This window comes from Leptodactylus fuscus, chromosome 3 (assembly GCF_031893055.1).
Source record: "Leptodactylus fuscus isolate aLepFus1 chromosome 3, aLepFus1.hap2, whole genome shotgun sequence".
NCBI lineage: Eukaryota > Metazoa > Chordata > Amphibia > Anura > Leptodactylidae > Leptodactylus > Leptodactylus fuscus.
In genome coordinates, this window is record NC_134267.1 from 94,318,171 (window position 1) to 94,341,092 (window position 22,922).

The window sequence follows — 22,922 nt, forward strand, 5'->3', positions numbered from 1 at the left end:
TTCCCAAATCCACAGCAGTTTTGGAAATCGCAGCATGTCTGCTGTGCATATATTTCTGTAAGGCCACCCACCTTAGAGTGGGTTCACACCAGCGCCGGATCTCCGGAGAAACTGGACTGGAGACGGAAACCTGCAGTCACTTTTCAAACCCATTCATCTGAATGGCTTTGGAAAGTGTCCGGCCGTAAACGCCTGTTAGCGTTTTGTGCTCTCCGCGGCGAAACCGTTTTTTTTTTCAAAGAGACCCTTTCATGGTCCGGGGCACAGGCATTTCTATATATTGCTGGAAAGCCGACAGTGAATTCAGCGCACTGTCGGCTTTCCCGATCTGTGCCCCGGGTAAAGCGCTATCGGTGCTGGTACTGTAGCTCTTCACAGTCAGAAGGGCGTTTCTGGCACTCTCTCAGGACCGTCCTTCTGTACAAGGAGCGCCTATAGCACTGTGCTCTGAGACTGGGGAGGAACGCCCCCTCCCCTCCTGATAATAGTCGTCTATGGATGAGTACTGTGAGCAGAAGGAGGGGGCGTTCCTCCCTGCTCACACTGTACAGCACTATTGGCGCTGCTTATATAGGACGTTCCTGGCAGAGTGTCAGAAACTCCCTTCTGATTGTGAAGAGCTATGGTACCGGGACCGCTAGCTCTTCACCCGGAGCGCAGATCGGGAAAGCCGACAGTGCACTGAATTCAGCGCACTGTCGGCTTTCCAGCAGTATATAGAACTGCCTCTGCCCCAAACCATGAAAGGTCCTCTTTAACCTGACACAAAGTCGGACAAGAAGGACTTTGTGTCCAGTGAAAAAAAAAAAACAGTTTTGCTGCGGAGAGTAGAAGACACTAATAGGTGCTCACGGAAGGACACAGTATGCAGTATCTTCTGTCGGCAAGACAGAAACCAGAAAACGGAGATCGGGCGCAGGTGTGAACTCGCCCTTGCAGTGACTGTAAAACAGCACGGTTTTATTCTGCAGTCTTTATGCCACGTGGTACCCCGGCCTGACAATACAATGAACAATGCTGCGGAAAAAGAAATATGCTTTATTTATTTCAGTATTTTAAGCCAAAGCCAAGAATCCTCCCCCCACACATAAAATTACTACACAACATAACATTGCTTTTAATGCAGAGCTGTGCAATACTTATTCCTACAAACTAAAAGAAATACAAGCAAAATTATAAAGCATAGCTGGCAATATTTGTAAGTGCGGAGAAGGCGCATCATTGTACTATAACAGACGCCACGTAGTCTATGATATGGTGTGTGCGTCACCAGCAGACATCTGCCTAGTAACCGCACCAGTATCTATGCGCCGCTCAGTGGCGCTGTCCTCACTACTCCCCGACTTCCGCCTAGTGCCACCCGACAACCTATCCTGGATATTGTATTTACACTGCGCACAGACAAGTCTGAGCTGCTATTGGTTGGACGCCCTGAGCGCAGCTGATTGGCTAACAGTGGCTGCTGGGCGGGGACAGGTGCTGAAGGGAAATGATGTCAACACATTAGTTCAGCTAACTATTTCCGGGGCGCTGATCAGTCACAACGATTCACAACGGGTAGTACCGGGTCACACGGTACACCGGAAAGGTACGTGACCTCATTGTATGTCGGTGTTATTTCATTCCTGCGGTGTGTTGGCAGTGCGCCGGTGTGTGCGGTAATCCGTGTGTTTACGTCATAGCTGCGGACGGAGCCAGGACTGTACCCTATAATAGCCCCTAACTGGTATGGCCCTCGTCAGTCAGCCTGGGTAATGGAGGGAGCGCGGACACAGGGTGTACATGGGGCAGTGATGGCTCCTGTGCTGCTGCATTACAGACAATGTATATGACTGGATTATGTGCTGCTTGGATTGTTGTTTCCAGCTCTCCTGAGATTTCCTGCCCTGTTTATTTATCTGTTCTGTGTCCTCTTCACCTGGAAGTTTCTATTCTACATTGTTTCAGCCTGGAAATGTGAGAAAATACATGGTAGTTACACAGTCCCATTGACTAACAGTGGATTCCTATGAGATCACATTGTGCATCCGGTATACCAGTGCTTTCTACAATGCAGATGCTGTATACAGAGAATCTCTACCCTAGATAAACAAGCAAAGCGGGGGTCTGAACCCGGACAAATGGTAGTTTAACCCTAGAATGCCTGATGTTAGAAATCTACACTTTCACATAACCTGATAAGATAAGAAAAATCCACAAAATTATTAGACTTATTTGCAGAAAACTCCCCCCCCCCAAAAAAAAAAAAAAAAAAAAGTAATGACATGGGCCTAAACGGCTGGCATTATGCATTCTAGTTTAATTCATTTAATCGTGTAACAAGTTTATCTCAAATTTACAAAGTAAGATATTGTATATTGGTATAGAAGTGTCTTTACAATGTGAGAAGCTTGATCTTTCTGCACTGGCGTCCCAATTTCTTTTCCACAGTAGATAAGTCCATTCATCCCATAATAAAAGGAGGAATCCAGAATATTTCCAGTTTATACTTGACTATATTGAATGAACTTGCAACATCCTCTGAAGGCTAGAAGTTGCTCATCTACTGTTAAATTATCACTAGGATTGTAGATCATGGTACAAATCTTGATAAAAATATTCCAAATGTAACTAATAGGTGCTAGTGGTTCAGTTTCCATCCTCTAAGGACGATTTTGCTTGTCATTGAATCCGAATATCCTCCTATCTATTCGCTGACATTGTTGCTTAGTAGTACGGATCAGAATGTGGGTCCAGAAATAATTCTCTGATAGGAACATCACACCCTGCTAGAAGTGTAAGTCCAATATAAACATAAAGTTCCTATTTTGAGATCATTTTTCCATGTTTTTACTGCATTGGCATCCCATCGCGGGTAGCTGCATTAGAAGGCAGCACGGTGGAAAAGGTTTCCGCCATGTGAATTTACCCTAAGTTTGTACATAAAACCACCTCATCTGCAATATCATTAGAAAAAAGTACAGAAAAGATCTTTAGTGGACAAGCATTGGGGAATTCCTACAAAAACTTGAGCTTTTCTCAGAATATTACGTAATGGGGTACGTTCAAGTACTGAAGGAGTACTGTCCCTAAATACATTAGTTTTGGATGTTTTAGGTATCGGTTCTACTGGGTTCACTTTTTCATCATCGGAAGAATCTGGACGAGGAAGCAGAGCGGTTAGCTGGTGGCAGGTAGTCTTCATCTGACAAAGAACATTCACTTTCATCATCACTTTCAAAAAATATTGCTTCAGTCTCTTGGTCAGTCAAACCCTTGGCTGAATAATGAACTCCAGGTAGTTGAGGTTGCTTGTTAGTTTTATTTTATTCAATGTTAGACCAATATATCATATACAGGGTGTAGATATTGTAAGAGCAAAGAGCCGAGAGCAGTGTTTCTGGCTGCGAGAGCCCTTCCTCAGGCATTTAGACTCTGAGTAAGAAGGCGTGATGGCTGCCGCCTATCTAGCACAAATATATTTCTCATGTGGCCCAGGAGAACTGATCCTGGTAGGGAACCCAAGGATTGGGGAGATGTATGTCTTCTGCAAGCCAAGGAGAGTGCTGCTCACATGAATATTGGTTGAAGAATGTGCTATTGTTGACTTAGATGTAAGTAAAAGGAAAAAACAATGACCTTCGATGATGTCATGGCTATGTAACATTGGGAAGGAGGAGTCAGTCTCCCTCCCAAGATCACATGGACATTATTACAGGTCTTTATACACACAGGCATGATCCACCTCCCTCCCCAGCAACCCTGATTACAATAACACAGTAACTTGTGACACAAAAACTGATGATTATATGATAAACATAATACAGATCCAAAAGGCCTGGGTTATGTAAATATGTGGTTTTCCAGAAGAAAAAAAAAAAAGCATTGTTATACCAAAATACCTATCGCATATATAAACAACTGGACATTACCAACAACTACAAACTTGAGGAATACCCGGAGTTTAAAAATTCTAACTAAAGCAATCTTGCAGAAAATAGCAAGCAAGTAAGCTAGTGGGCCTAAAAGGCTCGGGTTATTTATTCTAGGGTTAACGCACACACACAAAAAGACCCTTCCCTTCCTGTAACACCACCAACCTCCACTAATCCTTGCCCAGATCCCATTCAATCTTTTATGGCTCTTCCCCACCCCTTCTTCACGCTGGAAATGACTGCAGGTTGATTCCTAGTGATGAGTTTCTGGTGTTTTGGATGAGCCAAGAAAATAGAGCCTGGCAGTGCCAGAGGACTGTAGATTTATTAACCCATTCTCAGCCCTTTGTTAATTTACACATCAGTCAATCATCTTTAACTATGAGAGTCTCATCAGTACCTCATTGCCTCACACTTGGCACTGCACATACAGTAGAAATAGAATGTGTCCACATAGGTCAGTTTCATACAGGTGTAATACAGATATATACTGTCCTGACTGCAGGTGTAATGTCTGGAGCTAATTGCACCTTGAGGATCTGTTATTCACTGGGCTTTTTTCTCTGTATTTAGTATTGTTAATATTCATATAGGGAGATTTTTCATATCTGTCTTTGAGGATATCTAAAAGTAGAAGACATAAAGTTAGCTGAAGGAAATGTTCTAATATAATAGACCAAACATTACTCTTACCGTAGGGTAAGTACAGACAGAGTTTTTTGGTCCGGAACCTGAGGCGGAGGCCGCTTCAGGTTCCAGACTAAATGCCGGGTAGCCGCGACTGAAAGCCGGTGCAATGCACTGGCGTCCAGCCGTGCACTCCGCTCCGGATTAGGCCCAATGAATGGGTCTAGTCGGGAGGAGGGTGTGTCTTCACGCCGAATCGCGAGGCAAAACGGCCTAAAGAATGAGCATCTCACTTCTTTTTTCCAGGAGCCGGAAGAAATAGCTCCAGGAAAAAAAGAACTGACCGGCTCCCATTGATTTCAATGCGAGCCATCTTTTTGGTCAGGATTTTGAGGTGGCTACAGCCTCAAAATCCTGACCAAAAATCTCTGTGTGAACTTACCCTTAAAGTCCCCTGCAACTCCAGCAGTGATTCTTCTAATCAGCCTTTGCATACTTCTCTGCAGCGTTGACATGCTGTATATCCATGTGGTTTCTGCAGTCTATTAGTGATCTCTAGAGATGAGCGAACAGTGTTCTATCGAACTCATGTTCGATCGGATATTAGGCTGTTCGGCATGTTCGAATCGAATCGAACACCGGGTGGTAAAGTGCGCCATTACTCGATTCCCCTCCCACCTTCCCTGGCGCCTTTTTTGCTCCAATAACAGCGCAGGGTAGGTGGGACAGGAACTACGACACCGGTGACGTTGAAAAAAGTAGGCAAAACCCATTGGCTGCCGAATACATGTGACCTCTAATTTAAAAGAACAGCGCCGCCCAGGTTCGCGTCATTCTGAGCTTGCAATTCACCGAGGACGGAGGTTTCCGTCCAGCTAGCTAGGGCTTAGATTCTGGGTAGGCAGGGACAGGCTAGGATAGGAAGGAGAAGACAACCAACAGCTCTTGTAAGAGCTAAATTCCAGGGAGAAGCTTGTCAGTGTAACGTGGCACTGACGGGCTCAATCGCCGCAACCCAGCTTTCCCAGGATCCTGAATGGAATACACTGTCAGTGTATTCCCGTATACCCGATATATACCCCGATACCCGTTCCAACGGTGTGCCCCCCCACCTTCACCCCAGAAATACCCTGCAAGTCCCCTAGCAATAGAATTGGGGCTATATACACCCACAATTTTTACTACTGGTATACAGTGCCATTGTCTGACTGGGAATTCAAAGAATATATTGGGAATACAAATACCCTCATTTCTTGCTACTGCCATATAGTGCCAGTTTCTGACTGGTAATTCAAAGAATATATTGGGGTTACGTGCACCCACAATTTTTACTACTGGTATACAGTGCCATTGTCTGACTGGGAATTCAAAGAATATATTGGGGTTATAAATACCCTCATTTCTTGCTACTGCCATATAGTGCCAGTTTCTGACTGGTAATTCAAAGAATATATTGGGGTTACGTGCACCCACAATTTTTACTACTGGTATACAGTGCCATTGTTTGACTGGGAATTCAAAGAGTATATTGGGAATACAAATACCCTCATTTCTTGCTACTGCCATATAGTGCCAGTTTCTGACTGGGAATTCAAAGAATATATTGGGGTTACGTGCACCCACAATTTTTACTACTGGTATACAGTGCCATTGTCTGACTGGGAATTCAAAGAATATATTGGGGTTATAAATACCCTCATTTCTTGCTACTGCCATATAGTGCCAGTTTCTGACTGGTAATTCAAAGAATATATTGGGGTTACGTGCACCCACAATTTTTACTACTGGTATACAGTGCCATTGTCTGACTGGGAATTCAAAGAGTATATTGGGAATACAAATACCCTCATTTCTTGCTACTGCCATATAGTGCCAGTTTCTGACTGGTAATTCAAAGAATATATTGGGGTTACGTGCACCCACAATTTTTACTACTGGTATACAGTGCCATTGTCTGACTGGGAATTCAAAGAATATATTGGGGTTATAAATACCCTCATTTCTTGCTACTGCCATATAGTGCCAGTTTCTGACTGGTAATTCAAAGAATATATTGGGGTTACGTGCACCCACAATTTTTACTACTGGTATACAGTGCCATTGTCTGACTGGGAATTCAAAGAGTATATTGGGAATACAAATACCCTCATTTCTTGCTACTGCCATATAGTGCCAGTTTCTGACTGGGAATTCAAAGAATATATTGGGGTTACGTGCACCCACAATTTTTACTACTGGTATACAGTGCCATTGTCTGACTGGGAATTCAAAGAATATATTGGGGTTATAAATACCCTCATTTCTTGCTACTGCCATATAGTGCCAGTTTCTGACTGGTAATTCAAAGAATATATTGGGGTTACGTGCACCCACAATTTTTACTACTGGTATACAGTGCCATTGTCTGACTGGGAATTCAAAGAGTATATTGGGAATACAAATACCCTCATTTCTTGCTACTGCCATATAGTGCCAGTTTCTGACTGGTAATTCAAAGAATATATTGGGGTTACGTGCACCCACAATTTTTACTACTGGTATACAGTGCCATTGTCTGACTGGGAATTCAAAGAATATATTGGGGTTATAAATACCCTCATTTCTTGCTACTGCCATATAGTGCCAGTGTCTGACTGGGAATTCAAAGAATATATTGGGGTTACGTGCACCCACAATTTTTACTACTGGTATACAGTGCCAATTTCTAACTAGGAATTCAAAATGCGCAAGGCTCCCGGAAAGGGACGTGGACGAGGCTGTGGGCGAGGTCGGGGGAATGGTTCTGGGGAGCAAGGTAGCAGTGAAGCCACAGGGCGTCCCGTGCCTACTCCTGTGGGGCAGCAAGCATTGCGCCACTCCACAGTGCCAGGGTTGCTTGCCACATTAACTAAACTGCAGGGTACAAACCTTAGTAGGCCCGAGAACCAGGAACAGGTCTTGCAATGGCTGTCAGAGAACGCTTACAGCACATTGTCCAGCAGCCAGTCAGACTCTGCCTCCTCTCCTCCTATTACCCAACAGTCTTGTCTTCCTTCCTCCCAAAATTCCGAAGCTTTACAGAACAATAACCCAAACTGTCCCTGCTCCCCAGAGCTGTTCTCCGCTCCTTTCATTGTCCCTCAACCTGCCTCTCCACGTCACGATTCCACGAACCTAACAGAGGAGCATCTGTGTCCAGATGCTCAAACACTAGAGTCTCCTCCATCTCCGTTCGATTTGGTGGTGGATGACCAGCAACCCACCCTCATCGACGATGATGTGACGCAGTTGCCGTCAGGGCATCCAGTTGACCGGCGCATTGTGCGGGAGGAGGAGATGAGACAGGAGTTGGAAGAGGAAGTGGTGGATGATGAGGACACTGACCCGACCTGGACAGGGGGGATGTCAAGCGGGGAAAGTAGTGTGGATGTTGAGGCAGGTGCAGCACCAAAAAGGGTAGCTAGAGGCAGAGGTCAGCAGCTTAGGCGAAGCCAGGCCACACCCGGAATCTCCCAAGATGTTCCAGTTCGTACCCAGCCCCGAAAAACTCCCACCTCGAGGGCACGTTTCTCGAAGGTGTGGAGTTTTTTCAAGGAATGCGCCGAGGACAGATATAGTGTTGTCTGCACAATTTGCCTCTCGAAATTGATTAGGGGCTCTGAGAAGAGCAACCTGTCCACCACTTCAATGCGCCGTCATTTGGAATCCAAGCACTGGAATCAGTGGCAGGCAGCAACGGCAGGACAAAGGCCGCCTGCCGTTCACGCCACTGCCTCTGCCACTGCCTCTGCCTCTGCCACTGCCACTGCTGACTGTGCTGGCGATGCACTCCAGAGGACGAGCCAGGACACCACTTCATCTGCCTCCGCCACTTTGTTGACTTCTACCTCATCCTCCCCTGGTCCTGTCTTATCTCCTTCTCCTGCACCATCAAAGGCACCATCAGGCGTTTCTTTACAACAACCCACCATCTCTCAGACATTGGAGCGGCGGCAGAAATACACTGCTAACCACCCACACGCGCAAGCCTTGAACGCCAACATCGCTAAACTGCTGGCCCAGGAGATGTTGGCGTTCCGGCTTGTTGAAACTCCCGCCTTCCTGGACCTGATGGCAACTGCGGCACCTCGCTATGCCGTCCCTAGCCGTCACTACTTCTCCCGGTGTGCCGTCCCCGCCTTGCACCAGCACGTGTCACTCAACATCAGGCGGGCCCTTAGTTCCGCGCTTTGCACAAAGGTCCACTTGACCACCGACGCGTGGACAAGTGCATGCGGACAGGGACGCTACATTTCACTGACGGCACACTGGGTGAATGTAGTTGAGGCTGGGACTGCTTCCCAAACTGGCCCGGTGTACCTCGTCTCCCCGCCTAACATTCCTGGCAGGGACACGAGAAGAACACCCCCCTCCTCCTCCTCCTCTACCGCCTCCTCCTCCGCCACCGCCTCCTCCTCCGCCACCGCCTCCTCCTCCGCCACCGCCTCCTCCTCCGCTGTTAGATTGACCCCAGCTACGAGTTGGAAACGTTGCAGCACTGGCGTTGGTAGACGTCAGCAGGCTGTGCTGAAGCTGATCAGCTTGGGGGACAGACAGCACACTGCCTCCGAGGTGAGGGATGCCCTCCTCGATGAGACGGCAATATGGTTTGAGCCGCTGCACCTGGGCCCAGGCATGGTCGTTTGTGATAACGGCCGGAACCTGGTAGCAGCTCTGGAGCTTGCCGGACTCCAACATGTTCCATGCCTGGCCCACGTCTTCAACCTAGTGGTGCAACGTTTCCTAAAGAGCTACCCCAATGTTCCAGAGCTACTGGTGAAAGTGCGGCGCATGTGCGCCCACTTTCGCAAGTCGACAGTAGCCGCTGCTAGCTTAAAATCTCTCCAGCAACGCCTGCATGTGCCACAACACCGGCTTTTGTGCGACGTCCCCACACGCTGGAACTCAACGTTTCAGATGTTGAATAGAGTGGTTCAGCAGCAGAGACCTTTGATGGAATACCAGCTACAAAACCCTAGGGTGCCACAAAGTCAGCTGCCTCAGTTTCACATCCATGAGTGGCCATGGATGAGAGACCTTTGTGACATCCTACGGGTCTTTGAGGAGTCCACAAGGAGGGTGAGCTCTGAGGATGCGATGGTGAGCCTTACAATCCCGCTCTTGTGTGTTCTGAGAGAATCCCTGATTGACATCAGGGATAACTCAGATCACACAGAGGAGTTAGGGATAGCATCCGATCCGTCACAGCTGGAGAGTAGGTCCACACATCTGTCCGCTTCACTGCGTTTAATGGAGGAGGAGGAGGAGGAGGAAGAAGAGTTGTCCGATGATGTGATGGTGATACAGGAGGCTTCCGGGCAACTTCGAATCGTCCCATTGTTGCAGCGCGGATGGGTAGACATGGAGGATGAGGAGGAAATGGAGATTGAACTTTCCGGTGGGGCCAGAGGAGTCATGCCAACTAACACTGTGGCAGACATGGCTGAGTTCATGTTGGGGTGCTTTACAACCGACAAGCGTATTGTCAAAATCATGGAGGACAACCAGTACTGGATCTTTGCTATCCTTGACCCCCGGTATAAAAACAACATCTCGTCTTTTATTCCGGTAGAGGGGAGGGCCAATCGCATCAATGCTTGCCACAGGCAATTGGTGCAGAATATGATGGAGATGTTTCCAGCATGTGACGTTGGCGGCAGGGAGGGCAGTTCCTCCAGTAGGCAACCAAGTTCTCACCGGTCCACACAAACGAGGGGCACACTGTCTAAGGTCTGGGACACCTTGATGGCACCCCCTCGCCAAAGTGCCGCCACGGAGGGTCCTAGTGTCACCAGGCGTGAGAAGTATAGGCGCATGTTGCGGGAATACCTTTCCGACCACAGCCCTGTCCTCTCCGACCCCTCTGCGCCCTACACGTATTGGGTGTCGAAGTTGGACCTGTGGCTTGAACTTGCCCTATATGCCTTGGAGGTGCTGTCCTGTCCTGCCGCCAGCGTCCTATCTGAGAGGGTGTTCAGTGCAGCCGGTGGCATCATCACTGACAAGCGCACCCGTCTGTCAGCTGAGAGTGCCGACCGGCTCACTTTGATAAAAATGAACCACCACTGGATAGAGCCTTCATTTTTGTGCCCACCTGTGTAAAGCACCCCAACATGAAACTCCATGTCTGTACTCAACCTCTCCAATTCCTCCGCATCCTCATACTCATCCACCATAAGCGTTGCACAATTCTGCTAATACTAGGCTCCCTCCAACATGATTTCCCCCAACTCTGCTGGTTAGAGGCTCCCTCCACCCTGATTTCCACCAACTCTGCTGGTTAGAGGCTCCCTCCACCCTGCTTTCCCACAACTCTGCTGGTTAGAGGCTCCTTCCACCATGAATTTGCCCAAACTGGGCTGTTTAGAGGCTCCCTCCACCATGAATTGGTCCAAACTGGGCTGGTTAGAGGCTCCCTCCACCATTAATTGGTCCAAACTGGGCTGGTTAGAGGCTCCCTCCACCATGAATTTGCCCAAACTGGGCTGTTTAGAGGCTCCCTCCACCATGAATTTGCCCAAACTGGGCTGTTTAGAGGCTCCCTCCACCATGAATTGGTCCAAACTGGGTTTTTTAGAGGCTCCCTCCACCATGAATTGGTCCAAACTGGGCTGGTTAGAGGCTCCCTCCACCATGAATTGGTCCAAACTGGGGTGGTTAGAGGCTCCCTCCACCATTAATTGGTCCAAACTGGGCTGGTTAGAGGCTCCCTCCACCATGAATTTGCCCAAACTGGGCTGTTTAGAGGCTCCCTCCACCATGAATTTGCCCAAACTGGGCTGGTTAGAGGCTCCCTCCACCATGAATTGGTCCAAACTGGGGTTTTTAGAGGCTCCCTCCACCATGAATTGGTCCAAACTTGGCTGTTTAGAGGCTCCCTCCACCATGAATTGGTCCAAACTGGGGTGGTTAGAGGCTCCCTCCACCATTAATTGGTCCAAACTGGGCTGGTTAGAGGCTCCCTCCACCATTAATTGGTCCAAACTGGGCTGGTTAGAGGCTCCCTCCACCATGAATTTGCCCAAACTGGGCTGTTTAGAGGCTCCCTCCACCATGAATTGGTCCAAACTGGGTTTTTTAGAGGCTCCCTCCACCATGAATTGGTCCAAACTGGGCTGGTTAGAGGCTCCCTCCACCATGAATTGGTCCAAACTGGGGTGGTTAGAGGCTCCCTCCACCATTAATTGGTCCAAACTGGGCTGGTTAGAGGCTCCCTCCACCATTAATTGGTCCAAACTGGGCTGGTTAGAGGCTCCCTCCACCATGAATTTGCCCAAACTGGGCTGTTTAGAGGCTCCCTCCACCATGAATTGGTCCAAACTGGGTTTTTTAGAGGCTCCCTCCACCATGAATTGGTCCAAACTGGGCTGGTTAGAGGCTCCCTCCACCATGAATTGGTCCAAACTGGGGTGGTTAGAGGCTCCCTCCACCATTAATTGGTCCAAACTGGGCTGGTTAGAGGCTCCCTCCACCATTAATTGGTCCAAACTGGGCTGGTTAGAGGCTCCCTCCACCATGAATTTGCCCAAACTGGGCTGTTTAGAGGCTCCCTCCACCATGAATTTGCCCAAACTGGGCTGTTTAGAGGCTCCCTCCACCATGAATTTGCCCAAACTGGGCTGTTTAGAGGCTCCCTCCACCATGAATTGGTCCAAACTGGGCTGGTTAGAGGCTCCCTCCACCATGAATTGGTCCAAACTGGGGTGGTTAGAGGCTCCCTCCACCATTAATTGGTCCAAACTGGGCTGGTTAGAGGCTCCCTCCACCATTAATTGGTCCAAACTGGGCTGGTTAGAGGCTCCCTCCACCATTAATTGGTCCAAACTGGGCTGGTTAGAGGCTCCCTCCACCATGAATTTGCCCAAACTGGGCTGTTTAGAGGCTCCCTCCACCATGAATTTGCCCAAACTGGGCTGGTTAGAGGCTCCCTCCACCATGAATTGGTCCAAACTGGGGTTTTTAGAGGCTCCCTCCACCATGAATTGGTCCAAACTTGGCTGTTTAGAGGCTCCCTCCACCATGAATTGGTCCAAACTGGGGTGGTTAGAGGCTCCCTCCACCATTAATTGGTCCAAACTGGGCTGGTTAGAGGCTCCCTCCACCATTAATTGGTCCAAACTGGGCTGGTTAGAGGCTCCCTCCACCATGAATTTGCCCAAACTGGGCTGTTTAGAGGCTCCCTCCACCATGAATTTGCCCAAACTGGGCTGGTTAGAGGCTCCCTCCACCATGAATTGGTCCAAACGGGTTTTTAGAGGCTCCCTTCACCATGAATTGGTCCAAACTTGGCTGTTTAGAGGCTCCCTCCACCATGAATTGGTCCAAACTGGGGTGGTTAGAGGCTCCCTCCACCATTAATTGGTCCAAACTGGGCTGGTTAGAGGCTCCCTCCACCATTAATTGGTCCAAACTGGGCTGGTTAGAGGCTCCCTCCACCATGAATTGGTCCAAACTGGGGTTTTTAGAGGCTCCCTCCACCATGAATTGGTCCAAACTTGGCTGTTTAGAGGCTCCCTCCACCATTAATTGGTCCAAACTGGGCTGGTTAGAGGCTCCCTCCACCATGAATTGGTCCAAACTGGGTTTTTTAGAGGCTCCCTCCACCATGAATTTGCCCAAACTGGGCTGTTTAGAGGCTCCCTCCACCATGAATTGGTCCAAACTGGGTTTTTTAGAGGCTCCCTCCACCATGAATTGGTCCAAACTGGGCTGGTTAGAGGCTCCCTCCACCATGAATTGGTCCAAACTGGGGTGGTTAGAGGCTCCCTCCACCATCAATTGGTCCAAATTGGGCTGGTTAGAGGCTCCCTCCACCATTAATTGGTCCAAACTGGGCTGGTTAGAGGCTCCCTCCACCATGAATTGGTCCAAACTGGGCTGGTTAGAGGCTCCCTCCACCATTAATTGGTCCAAACTGGGCTGGTTAGAGGCTCCCTCCACCATTAATTGGTCCAAACTGGGCTGGTTAGAGGCTCCCTCCACCATGAATTTGCCCAAACTGGGCTGTTTAGAGGCTCCCTCCACCATGAATTTGTCCAAACTGGGCTGGTTAGAGGCTCCCTCCACCATGAATTGGTCCAAACGGGTTTTTAGAGGCTCCCTTCACCATGAATTGGTCCAAACTTGGCTGTTTAGAGGCTCCCTCCACCATGAATTGGTCCAAACTGGGTTTTTTAGAGGCTCCCTCCACCATGAATTTGCCCAAACTGGGCTGTTTAGAGGCTCCCTCCACCATGAATTTGCCCAAACTGGGCTGGTTAGAGGCTCCCTCCACCATGAATTGGTCCAAACTGGGGTTTTTAGAGGCTCCCTCCACCATGAATTGGTCCAAACTTGGCTGTTTAGAGGCTCCCTCCACCATGAATTGGTCCAAACTGGGGTGGTTAGAGGCTCCCTCCACCATTAATTGGTCCGAACTGGGCTGGTTAGAGGCTCCCTCCACCATTAATTGGTCCAAACTGGGCTGGTTAGAGGCTCCCTCCACCATGAATTGGTCCAAACTGGGTTTTTTAGAGGCTCCCTCCACCATGAATTTGCCCAAACTGGGCTGTTTAGAGGCTCCCTCCACCATGAATTGGTCCAAACTGGGCTGGTTAGAGGCTCCCTCCACCATGAATTTCCCAAAACTTGGCTGTTTAGAGGCTCCCTCCACCATTAATTGGTCCAAACTGGGCTGGTTAGAGGCTCCCTCCACCATGAATTGGTCCAAACTGGGGTTTTTAGAGGCTCCCTCCACCATGAATTGGTCCAAACTTGGCTGTTTAGAGGCTCCCTCCACCATGAATTGGTCCAAACTGGGGTGGTTAGAGGCTCCCTCCACCATTAATTGGTCCAAACTGGGCTGGTTAGAGGCTCCCTCCACCATTAATTGGTCCAAACTGGGCTGGTTAGAGGCTCCCTCCACCATGAATTTGCCCAAACTGGGCTGTTTAGAGGCTCCCTCCACCATGAATTTGCCCAAACTGGGCTGGTTAGAGGCTCCCTCCACCATGAATTGGTCCAAACGGGTTTTTAGAGGCTCCCTTCACCATGAATTGGTCCAAACTTGGCTGTTTAGAGGCTCCCTCCACCATGAATTGGTCCAAACTGGGGTGGTTAGAGGCTCCCTCCACCATTAATTGGTCCAAACTGGGCTGGTTAGAGGCTCCCTCCACCATTAATTGGTCCAAACTGGGCTGGTTAGAGGCTCCCTCCACCATGAATTGGTCCAAACTGGGGTTTTTAGAGGCTCCCTCCACCATGAATTGGTCCAAACTTGGCTGTTTAGAGGCTCCCTCCACCATTAATTGGTCCAAACTGGGCTGGTTAGAGGCTCCCTCCACCATGAATTGGTCCAAACTGGGTTTTTTAGAGGCTCCCTCCACCATGAATTTGCCCAAACTGGGCTGTTTAGAGGCTCCCTCCACCATGAATTGGTCCAAACTGGGTTTTTTAGAGGCTCCCTCCACCATGAATTGGTCCAAACTGGGCTGGTTAGAGGCTCCCTCCACCATGAATTGGTCCAAACTGGGGTGGTTAGAGGCTCCCTCCACCATTAATTGGTCCAAACTGGGCTGGTTAGAGGCTCCCTCCACCATTAATTGGTCCAAACTGGGCTGGTTAGAGGCTCCCTCCACCATTAATTGGTCCAAACTGGGCTGGTTAGAGGCTCCCTCCACCATGAATTTGCCCAAACTGGGCTGTTTAGAGGCTCCCTCCACCATGAATTTGCCCAAACTGGGCTGGTTAGAGGCTCCCTCCACCATGAATTGGTCCAAACTGGGGTTTTTAGAGGCTCCCTCCACCATGAATTGGTCCAAACTTGGCTGTTTAGAGGCTCCCTCCACCATTAATTGGTCCAAACTGGGCTGGTTAGAGGCTCCCTCCACCATGAATTGGTCCAAACTGGGTTTTTTAGAGGCTCCCTCCACCATGAATTTGCCCAAACTGGGCTGTTTAGAGGCTCCCTCCACCATGAATTGGTCCAAACTGGGGTGGTTAGAGGCTCCCTCCACCATTAATTGGTCCAAACTGGGCTGGTTAGAGGCTCCCTCCACCATTAATTGGTCCAAACTGGGCTGGTTAGAGGCTCCCTCCACCATGAATTTGCCCAAACTGGGCTGGTTAGAGGCTCCCTCCACCATGAATTGGTCCAAACTGGGTTTTTTAGAGGCTCCCTCCACCATGAATTTGCCCAAACTGGGCTGGTTAGAGGCTCCCTCCACCATGAATTGGTCCAAACTGGGGTTTTTAGAGGCTCCCTCCACCATGAATTTGCCCAAACTCTGCTGGTTAGAGGCTCAATCCACCCTGATTTTCAAAACAAATGTTGGTGCCAACCTCAACTTACTACAAGGGCCAAATTCACTGCTGGTGACAAGCTCTCCTCACTGCAAGTGCCAAATACACATGTTTCAAGGTGTTTTCCTACTGTCAGAGAGGTGGTATTGAGTGTGTAAAGTGTGTAGTTGTTAGGCTGTGATGTTGGGGTAATAGAGGGTCTTTGGTGTGTTAGATGCCCCCAGACATGCTTCCCCTGCTGTCCCAGTGTCATTCCAGAGGTGTTGGCATCATTTCCTGGGGTGTCATAGTGGACTTGGTGACCCTCCAGACACGGATTTGGGTTTCCCCCTTAACGAGTATCTGTTCCCCATAGACTATAATGGGGTTCGAAACCCGTTCGAACACACGAACATTGAGCGGCTGTTCGAATCGAATTTCGAACCTCGAACATTTTAGTGTTCGCTCATCTCTAGTGATCTCGTCTCATACATGTAGGTATCCGCACCAAGGTCACATGTATATGTACAGCACGACATTGTAGCAGAGAAGCAAATAAAGACCAGTGGGGAAAATAAGTTTTTTTAAAAAGTGAGTAATGTTTGTTTTTATTTTATAAAATTGTTTTTCAGACAAGCCCACAGGAACTCACATTTCCATCATCTGCATATACAGAAATCGCCCTGCTGATATGTGAAAGAGAAACGAAAGTGAAAGGCACATCTGTTTAGTAAGCTTCTTTTTCAAGGCGGGTGGATTTTAGATGAGGCTGCATCCAATTCCATGCATTTTTTTTTGTAGCTCTGTGATTTTACCAAACTGCAGGATAAAGCTAGCAAGTGTTTTTTTGTTTGTTTTTTTTTAACCACTTCAGTATCGGGCCAATTTGTGGTCCAGGACCAGACACATTTTTTTTTTATATGTTCGGTTTTGAGGGTTGTATGTCTCATTCAACTAATTTTTACGTCTTTGTTTGGGGACACATAGGGCTTTATTTTTATGTTGTTTTTATTTTCGAATGTATTTTAATTTTTTTTTATATCCGGAAAAATATAAGCATAATAGAAAGGAAATTGTCTGTTTTTCACTTTAATTTTTTATTTAATAACACAAAGTGCTACTGAAAAACTTTATAAAATAGTTTTTCCTCGCCGTTACGGTAATTTTTATTTTGTATGGTGTTGTCAGGGGTGGGGCTATAACCTTTAATAAAGGCGTTTTATTAACATATTTTATTTATTTTCTATTTTATTTTAATTTTTTTTATTATATTTTATATATATATATATATATATATATATATATATATATATATATATATATATATATATATATATATATTTTTTCAGATTGTGTCCCCATAAGATCATAAGAGACCTTTGGGGACATCTGATCACTTTTGTTTTTGTTAGGGAGGCTGATTTCTCCTATAACTGAGGCTTCTACATTTATCCTCAGTTGCAAGAGGAATCCAGCCTCCTGCACACTGTTCTTTACACTTACAGAGCTGATGTGGGTCCCGTAGGACCCAGCAGCTCTTGTAAGACACTGAGCCTGGCAGATCACATGACCGCCTGGTCAGAGGGCGGCCACATCATAGCGTCTATCTTTAGAAAAAACACCTTTTTAACCAATGGCACATTGGAAAGGCTATTCTACTCCTACCTTGCATTCTTCCTCCAGACCCCCCACCCCGCCGTTTCTGATAAAATCCTTTTCTTCTGTTATGATAATTACGATCACAGCACCCCCCGCGCCATAGCTTTCCACCGCCCCTTAGCTCATTGTGTTCACTTCCCTCTTCCTCTTCTCAATATCTTCTGCCTTTCACAGGCATCGGACTCTGCACTGTGGGGATCATTTTGGACTATACATAATGGACCAACACTTGATCTATAAAATGGAGCACTGACGTTAATAATACACAGTTGACATATGATCTAAACCCTCAACAGCATTTTTCACTTGGTAAGCCACTGCCAATTGAGCTCTCAAACTGAGAGGTTGTTCTACATCTATCCCCTGATGATCCAGCATCATTAGGATGCTGGTGAAATGTGTAGCGATTTTATTTTAACTCCTAGTGTTGAGGGATGAGATCAATCTTTAATTCAGGTGTCAGATTAAGCAGCGGGTGTGGGTGGTCTTTGGAAGCCCCGGGCTGTTGGTGCTATCACCCTTATTAGGACGTCACGCAGCCTAAATATACTGAGAGTCTATCTACTGATTTTCAATATTGGACATTAAGCGGCGCAGACAACTTAAGCACTATATGTCCATATATATGATAGGGTTTCTTTGGGACATTTCGCAGATATTTAGTGTCCCTTTGCAAACTTTATAGGGCTTGTACAGGCTGATGTCTATTGGCTTTATAGGCTATAGGCAGGATATCCCATAGTACTAGAAGTCCAAGATATATTTGAGGCCCCTCTGCAAATTATAAGGGTATAACAGTGCTAGTAGTTTTTTCCTTTCTGATTTTTCACTGACCAAAACTCTAATTTGTGAATGAGGCTATATGAATTGTTAAATTAAACGAATCGGCAACTGAGAAGGAATAAGTTGCATTGCGGGGGGGGGGTTGTTCTTCTCAGACTAAGTGGGGCAGCGGTTAGAGAGCAGTGTCCCGATCCAGTCATTTCAATAGGACCGCTGGAGGTAGCTGAAGTCCAGAGCTCCTTTTCTATTTTCATTGAAATTAATGCATTGGGGCGTGCCTCTCGCCCACCACTGCATTCAGACTGGGGAGAAAAACACTCTGTGCTCATGATTGGTGGGGGTCTATCCTGTAATTTGCCATGGTTGGGAAACCCCTTTAATCATTTTTAATGGCCACCCTTACACTGTCAGGTTTTCTTATTCGATCCTGGTTTTACTATGGTGCATATAGTGAGTGTAATGTGAGTACCTTGTTAATGTTTTTCAATGGAGTTTGTCAAAATAAAGTGAAATTAATAAAATATTGTGATTTTATTCTAGGAGTTGTAACTAAAACTTTTTTTTTATTGTATTCATCTATTTACATTGTTTTATTTTCCTATTCTAGGATGGCTGGTTGTGGCGAAGTCACTCACACTGCAAACATGTTACCCTCAAACAAGAAGATTGGAGAAGCTTGCTCCAGTGGAGCTCCAAACCTTGCAGTCCCTGAATGTGCTATATGTCTACAGACCTGTGTACACCCTGTCAGTCTTCCCTGCAAGCACATTTTCTGTTACCTGTGTGTGAAAGGAGCATCTTGGCTTGGAAGGCGATGTGCCCTTTGTAGGCAAGAGATCCCTGAGGACTTCCTAGACAAACCAACTTTGCTTTCTCCTGAAGAACTAAAGTCTGCCAGCAGAGGAAATGGAGAGTATGCTTGGTACTATGAAGGAAGAAACGGTTGGTGGCAGTATGACGAGAGGACGAGCAGAGAGCTTGAAGATGCCTTCACAAAAGGCAAAAAGAACACAGAGATGCTTATCGCTGGTTTTCTTTATGTAGCTGACTTAGAGAACATGGTACAGTACAGACGAAATGAGCACGGCCGACGCAGGAAGATGAAACGGGATATTGTAGATATACCGAAAAAAGGTGTGGCTGGTTTAAGACTAGACTGTGATGCAGCAAATGTCAGTCCTGCAAGGGAAAGCTCAGCAGATGGTGCAGACCACCTTGCAACGCCTGGAGCTTCATCAGCCCAAACATCTGTATTGCCTGTCAGACCTCACATAGTTCTTGGTAGCCAGACTGCAAATCCTACCCATCCACATATTGATGGGAGCCCTTCACTTGATGGTGCATTCTCCCAGCTTCAGATCGGAGACCATGCAGCAAGTAGAAATAACATTGGGGAAGGTGAGGAAGGACAGCAACAGCCTGCAAATAGAGTACCACCTACTGACGCCGTTTTAGATGACCCTGAATCGGATGACAACAGCAGCCAAGGGGTTCTTACAGTGCAACAGAATGTTTTTCTCCAGCAGAGACACACTGTCATAGGAGCTGCCCAGCCACCTCCAGATCACCCAGCTGCACAAGCTAATGGTGCCCAGAATACCATTGTAAGGTCTAGAAGACCTGATGGACAGTGCACAGTGACCGAGGTCTAAGGCAGCTACAGTGCTGTGCTTCTAATGAGCCATGTCAGATGTCACTACTTAGACCAGATAGCGAAGGAGAATACTGACCCCCTAACATGACATTTATTTTGATTTATTTCACTTTTAAGCTGGAAGGGCTATTTATAAATAGGTAACTGAAGAGACTGAGTTGGCATAATGTGAGTGCTGAATTGGCCTGCTACTTTCTACACTGTATTCTGATAGGGGGCTAAACCAGAAGCTATGGATCATTTAAGAAAGTGAGTTGAAGTATCCCTTCTTGTTTATTGCTTTCTCAGAAATACAGTGCAAGATATTGGGGGAGGGGGCTGTGACATGTATAAACATGGGAATAAAGTGGAGGTGTTCAAGTATGTTACTTTTCTATGTTAACATTATCTGTAAAATAGTTTTATCCTCTTCCTTTTTTCTGTTTGTCTCTTCTAAATGTGCTTTCCACATAATAAAGGACATTATGCTGGGATTACATGTGGTGATTATTGCTCTGATCCCCCTGAGAATGCTGGGACATAGTTAAAATACTGTTAGTCATTTACACGCTATGTCTGAATATGTACAAGACGTCTACTATAGCTTTAACACATGGCATTTTTCATGAAAGTTTTTGATACAGTTTTTTAAACCAAAGCCAGAAGGGGATCCAGCAGGATCCTATTGTAGTATATCTGGTATACAGCTCATAAAACTGCAACAGAAACTTTGTGTGTGGATCCAACCTATTAGGGGGCATTCACACGGAGTAAAGTGGTGCTGATTCTGCAACAATAACTCGCAGTGCTGATAAAAAAAAATAATAAAAAAAACTCCCAATAGGTTAAAAAGCCTCCCATTGATTTCAATGTGTACTGCACGGAAGACGGAACCCATTGAACTCAAGGGGAGTCTTTTTATTAGTGCTGATTCTGCCGCAAGTTATCGTGGCAGAATAAGCGCCATTTTACTCTGTGTGAATGCACCCCTAAGGTTGTCCAGGATTAGAAAAGACGACCAGAAACGGTTCCACCCTTGTCTATGGGCTGTGTTTGGGATTGCAGTTCTTCCACATTCAGGTGAATATTACTGAGCTTCAATACCAGGGACAGTCTGTGGGCAAGTGTTGCATTCTTGGACACTTGTTGCGCTGTCTTTTGACACGTTTTCATTCTTTTTGTATGTTTTAATCCTGTGTAACACCTTTAATTCCATGATGTGAGTCAAGCCTTAGCATCCATTTGAGAAACCTATATTTGGTTCATGTGTTTTGTTTATTTTGAGGGGGTTGTCCCAGCAAAAGAAAAAAAAAAAGTCTCTAAAATTATCCTATTCGTCAGGTCTAGCAAAAATACATGTGCTTGCTGTTAAAATGACCCAATTGAGATAAATGGAACTGGTTTTCAGTAACAAAAATGTCTGCAATAAATCTTCCATGTGTGAATATACCAATAGTCTTTCCTTCTTCCTTTTTCTGCAATCCTGTCTCTTTGTTGGATGGATAGGAACATTCACTATAAATTTTGCTGTGTAGACCAGTGCTCAGTCCTGCTTTCATAAGCGTTTACTTTTGTTTGTGCCAGGTATGAAGATCCCATTATACCACTTAAGGACCCAGTAGTAAGAACTTCCATAGACTATTACTAATCTACTGCTCCCCCTTATGTTTCTGGGTAGGTGCATTGTATTGCTCAGCCCTGGTGAACATCCACATTATTCCCTTTGATGACAGACTTTGGTCAGCGACGGTCATATATGTCAGGCCTTTTCAGCAGAAGAGAGGTTTTCTGTTTGTTGCCTTCCTCTCTTTTCCGTGTATCTCATGTCTGTGTGTGTCTGTGTGTTTGCTTTGTAATTGCTTCTGGTTCGTTCTCCACAAGCTACAATTGCCCTTGGTCTAACCTATCCTAAACCGAATTGGCCATAAGCAGCACTGCCCTTTACTATTCTACAGGAAATCTTTCTATCTAACACCATCTCCCGCTAACCATTGTAGCTGCTTACTTTGTCTCTTGTAGCTTGGCATGACCCCAGCGAAGCCCCAGTACATGTAAGTAACTGAAAGAATGTGAGGACCCAATTGTAAAAGGTCAGGAGCCGAGTAAAAGTGTATTTAATGATGATGTAGTTGTAAGTTTGAAGTTATGTGGTTTAATAAGCAAATGGCTTTCATTTTAGAACAACCTTCCAGCTGCATATGTATAAAGAGCTAATATTGTTTTGTTGACAATTTTTACACCTATTTCTCTTTAGACTTTACTGTCTAGTCTGTATCTAGAATTTTACCCCTCTCAAGTTGTCTTGTTTTTGTTACAAGATTTGTAATTTAATAAAGATTTTATCAGCAACAATATGTGACTTCTGCAATCTAGTCATTACAGCAAAACTCTACGGTCATGTTTTTGTTCTTTCATTATGTATCTGTTCTTTAAATCTTTCTACACAGTGAGTATGAATCACTTGGGTGCCTGATCTGGTGAGAACAAGACGTCTGTCATCTTTCGTATCATGCACTGTTTGTTTTTTTTTCATAGACTCTCCGCCGGGACTTCAAAAACTTCTATAGGCTGCTGCTTTATAGTTATATTGAAGAATGTCAAGTATAGTCTCCTTAACCATATACTTGGTTAAGAAGGATGTTTCAGGATATTATATAGCAAAGAATACAAATGCAGCAAGTTTAACTTGACACGTAGCATATTAACTACACTATGGCTCAGTGTTCTTTTTAATGTGTCAAGGTAAATTTTGCTATATGTATAACGTGTAATTTATACTATCCACCAGCAGACATAGATGGTGCTGTCTCTAAACTGTCCATGTGATGCTATGCTGAGGCATCATGAAATTGATAGCAGAGCTCAAATAAATCTTAAAACCAAGATGGTGTCTTAGCAGCGGAGAGTATGAACTGCAGGGATGCAAGCAAAATGTATATAAAGAAAGTGCATTATGCGAAAGACAGGTGATAAGAAAACTGTATTTTCACCTGACTGCTTCTTTAAAGTTGTATTTAAGTTCGATCTCC

General features: G+C 46.2%; 1 protein-coding gene across 1 annotated transcript; it reads left to right on the top strand.

Annotated features, from left to right (window-relative positions):
- The first annotated feature begins 1,484 nt into the window (after positions 1-1,484).
- RNF146 (ring finger protein 146) lies at positions 1,485-22,237 on the top strand. Its single transcript, XM_075267963.1, has 2 exons — positions 1,485-1,588; positions 18,868-22,237. The coding sequence occupies exon 2, from the start codon at positions 18,869-18,871 to the stop codon at positions 19,910-19,912; it is 1,044 nt and encodes a 347-aa protein (XP_075124064.1). The 5' UTR covers positions 1,485-1,588; position 18,868; the 3' UTR covers positions 19,913-22,237.
- Positions 22,238-22,922: the final 685 nt, after the last annotated feature.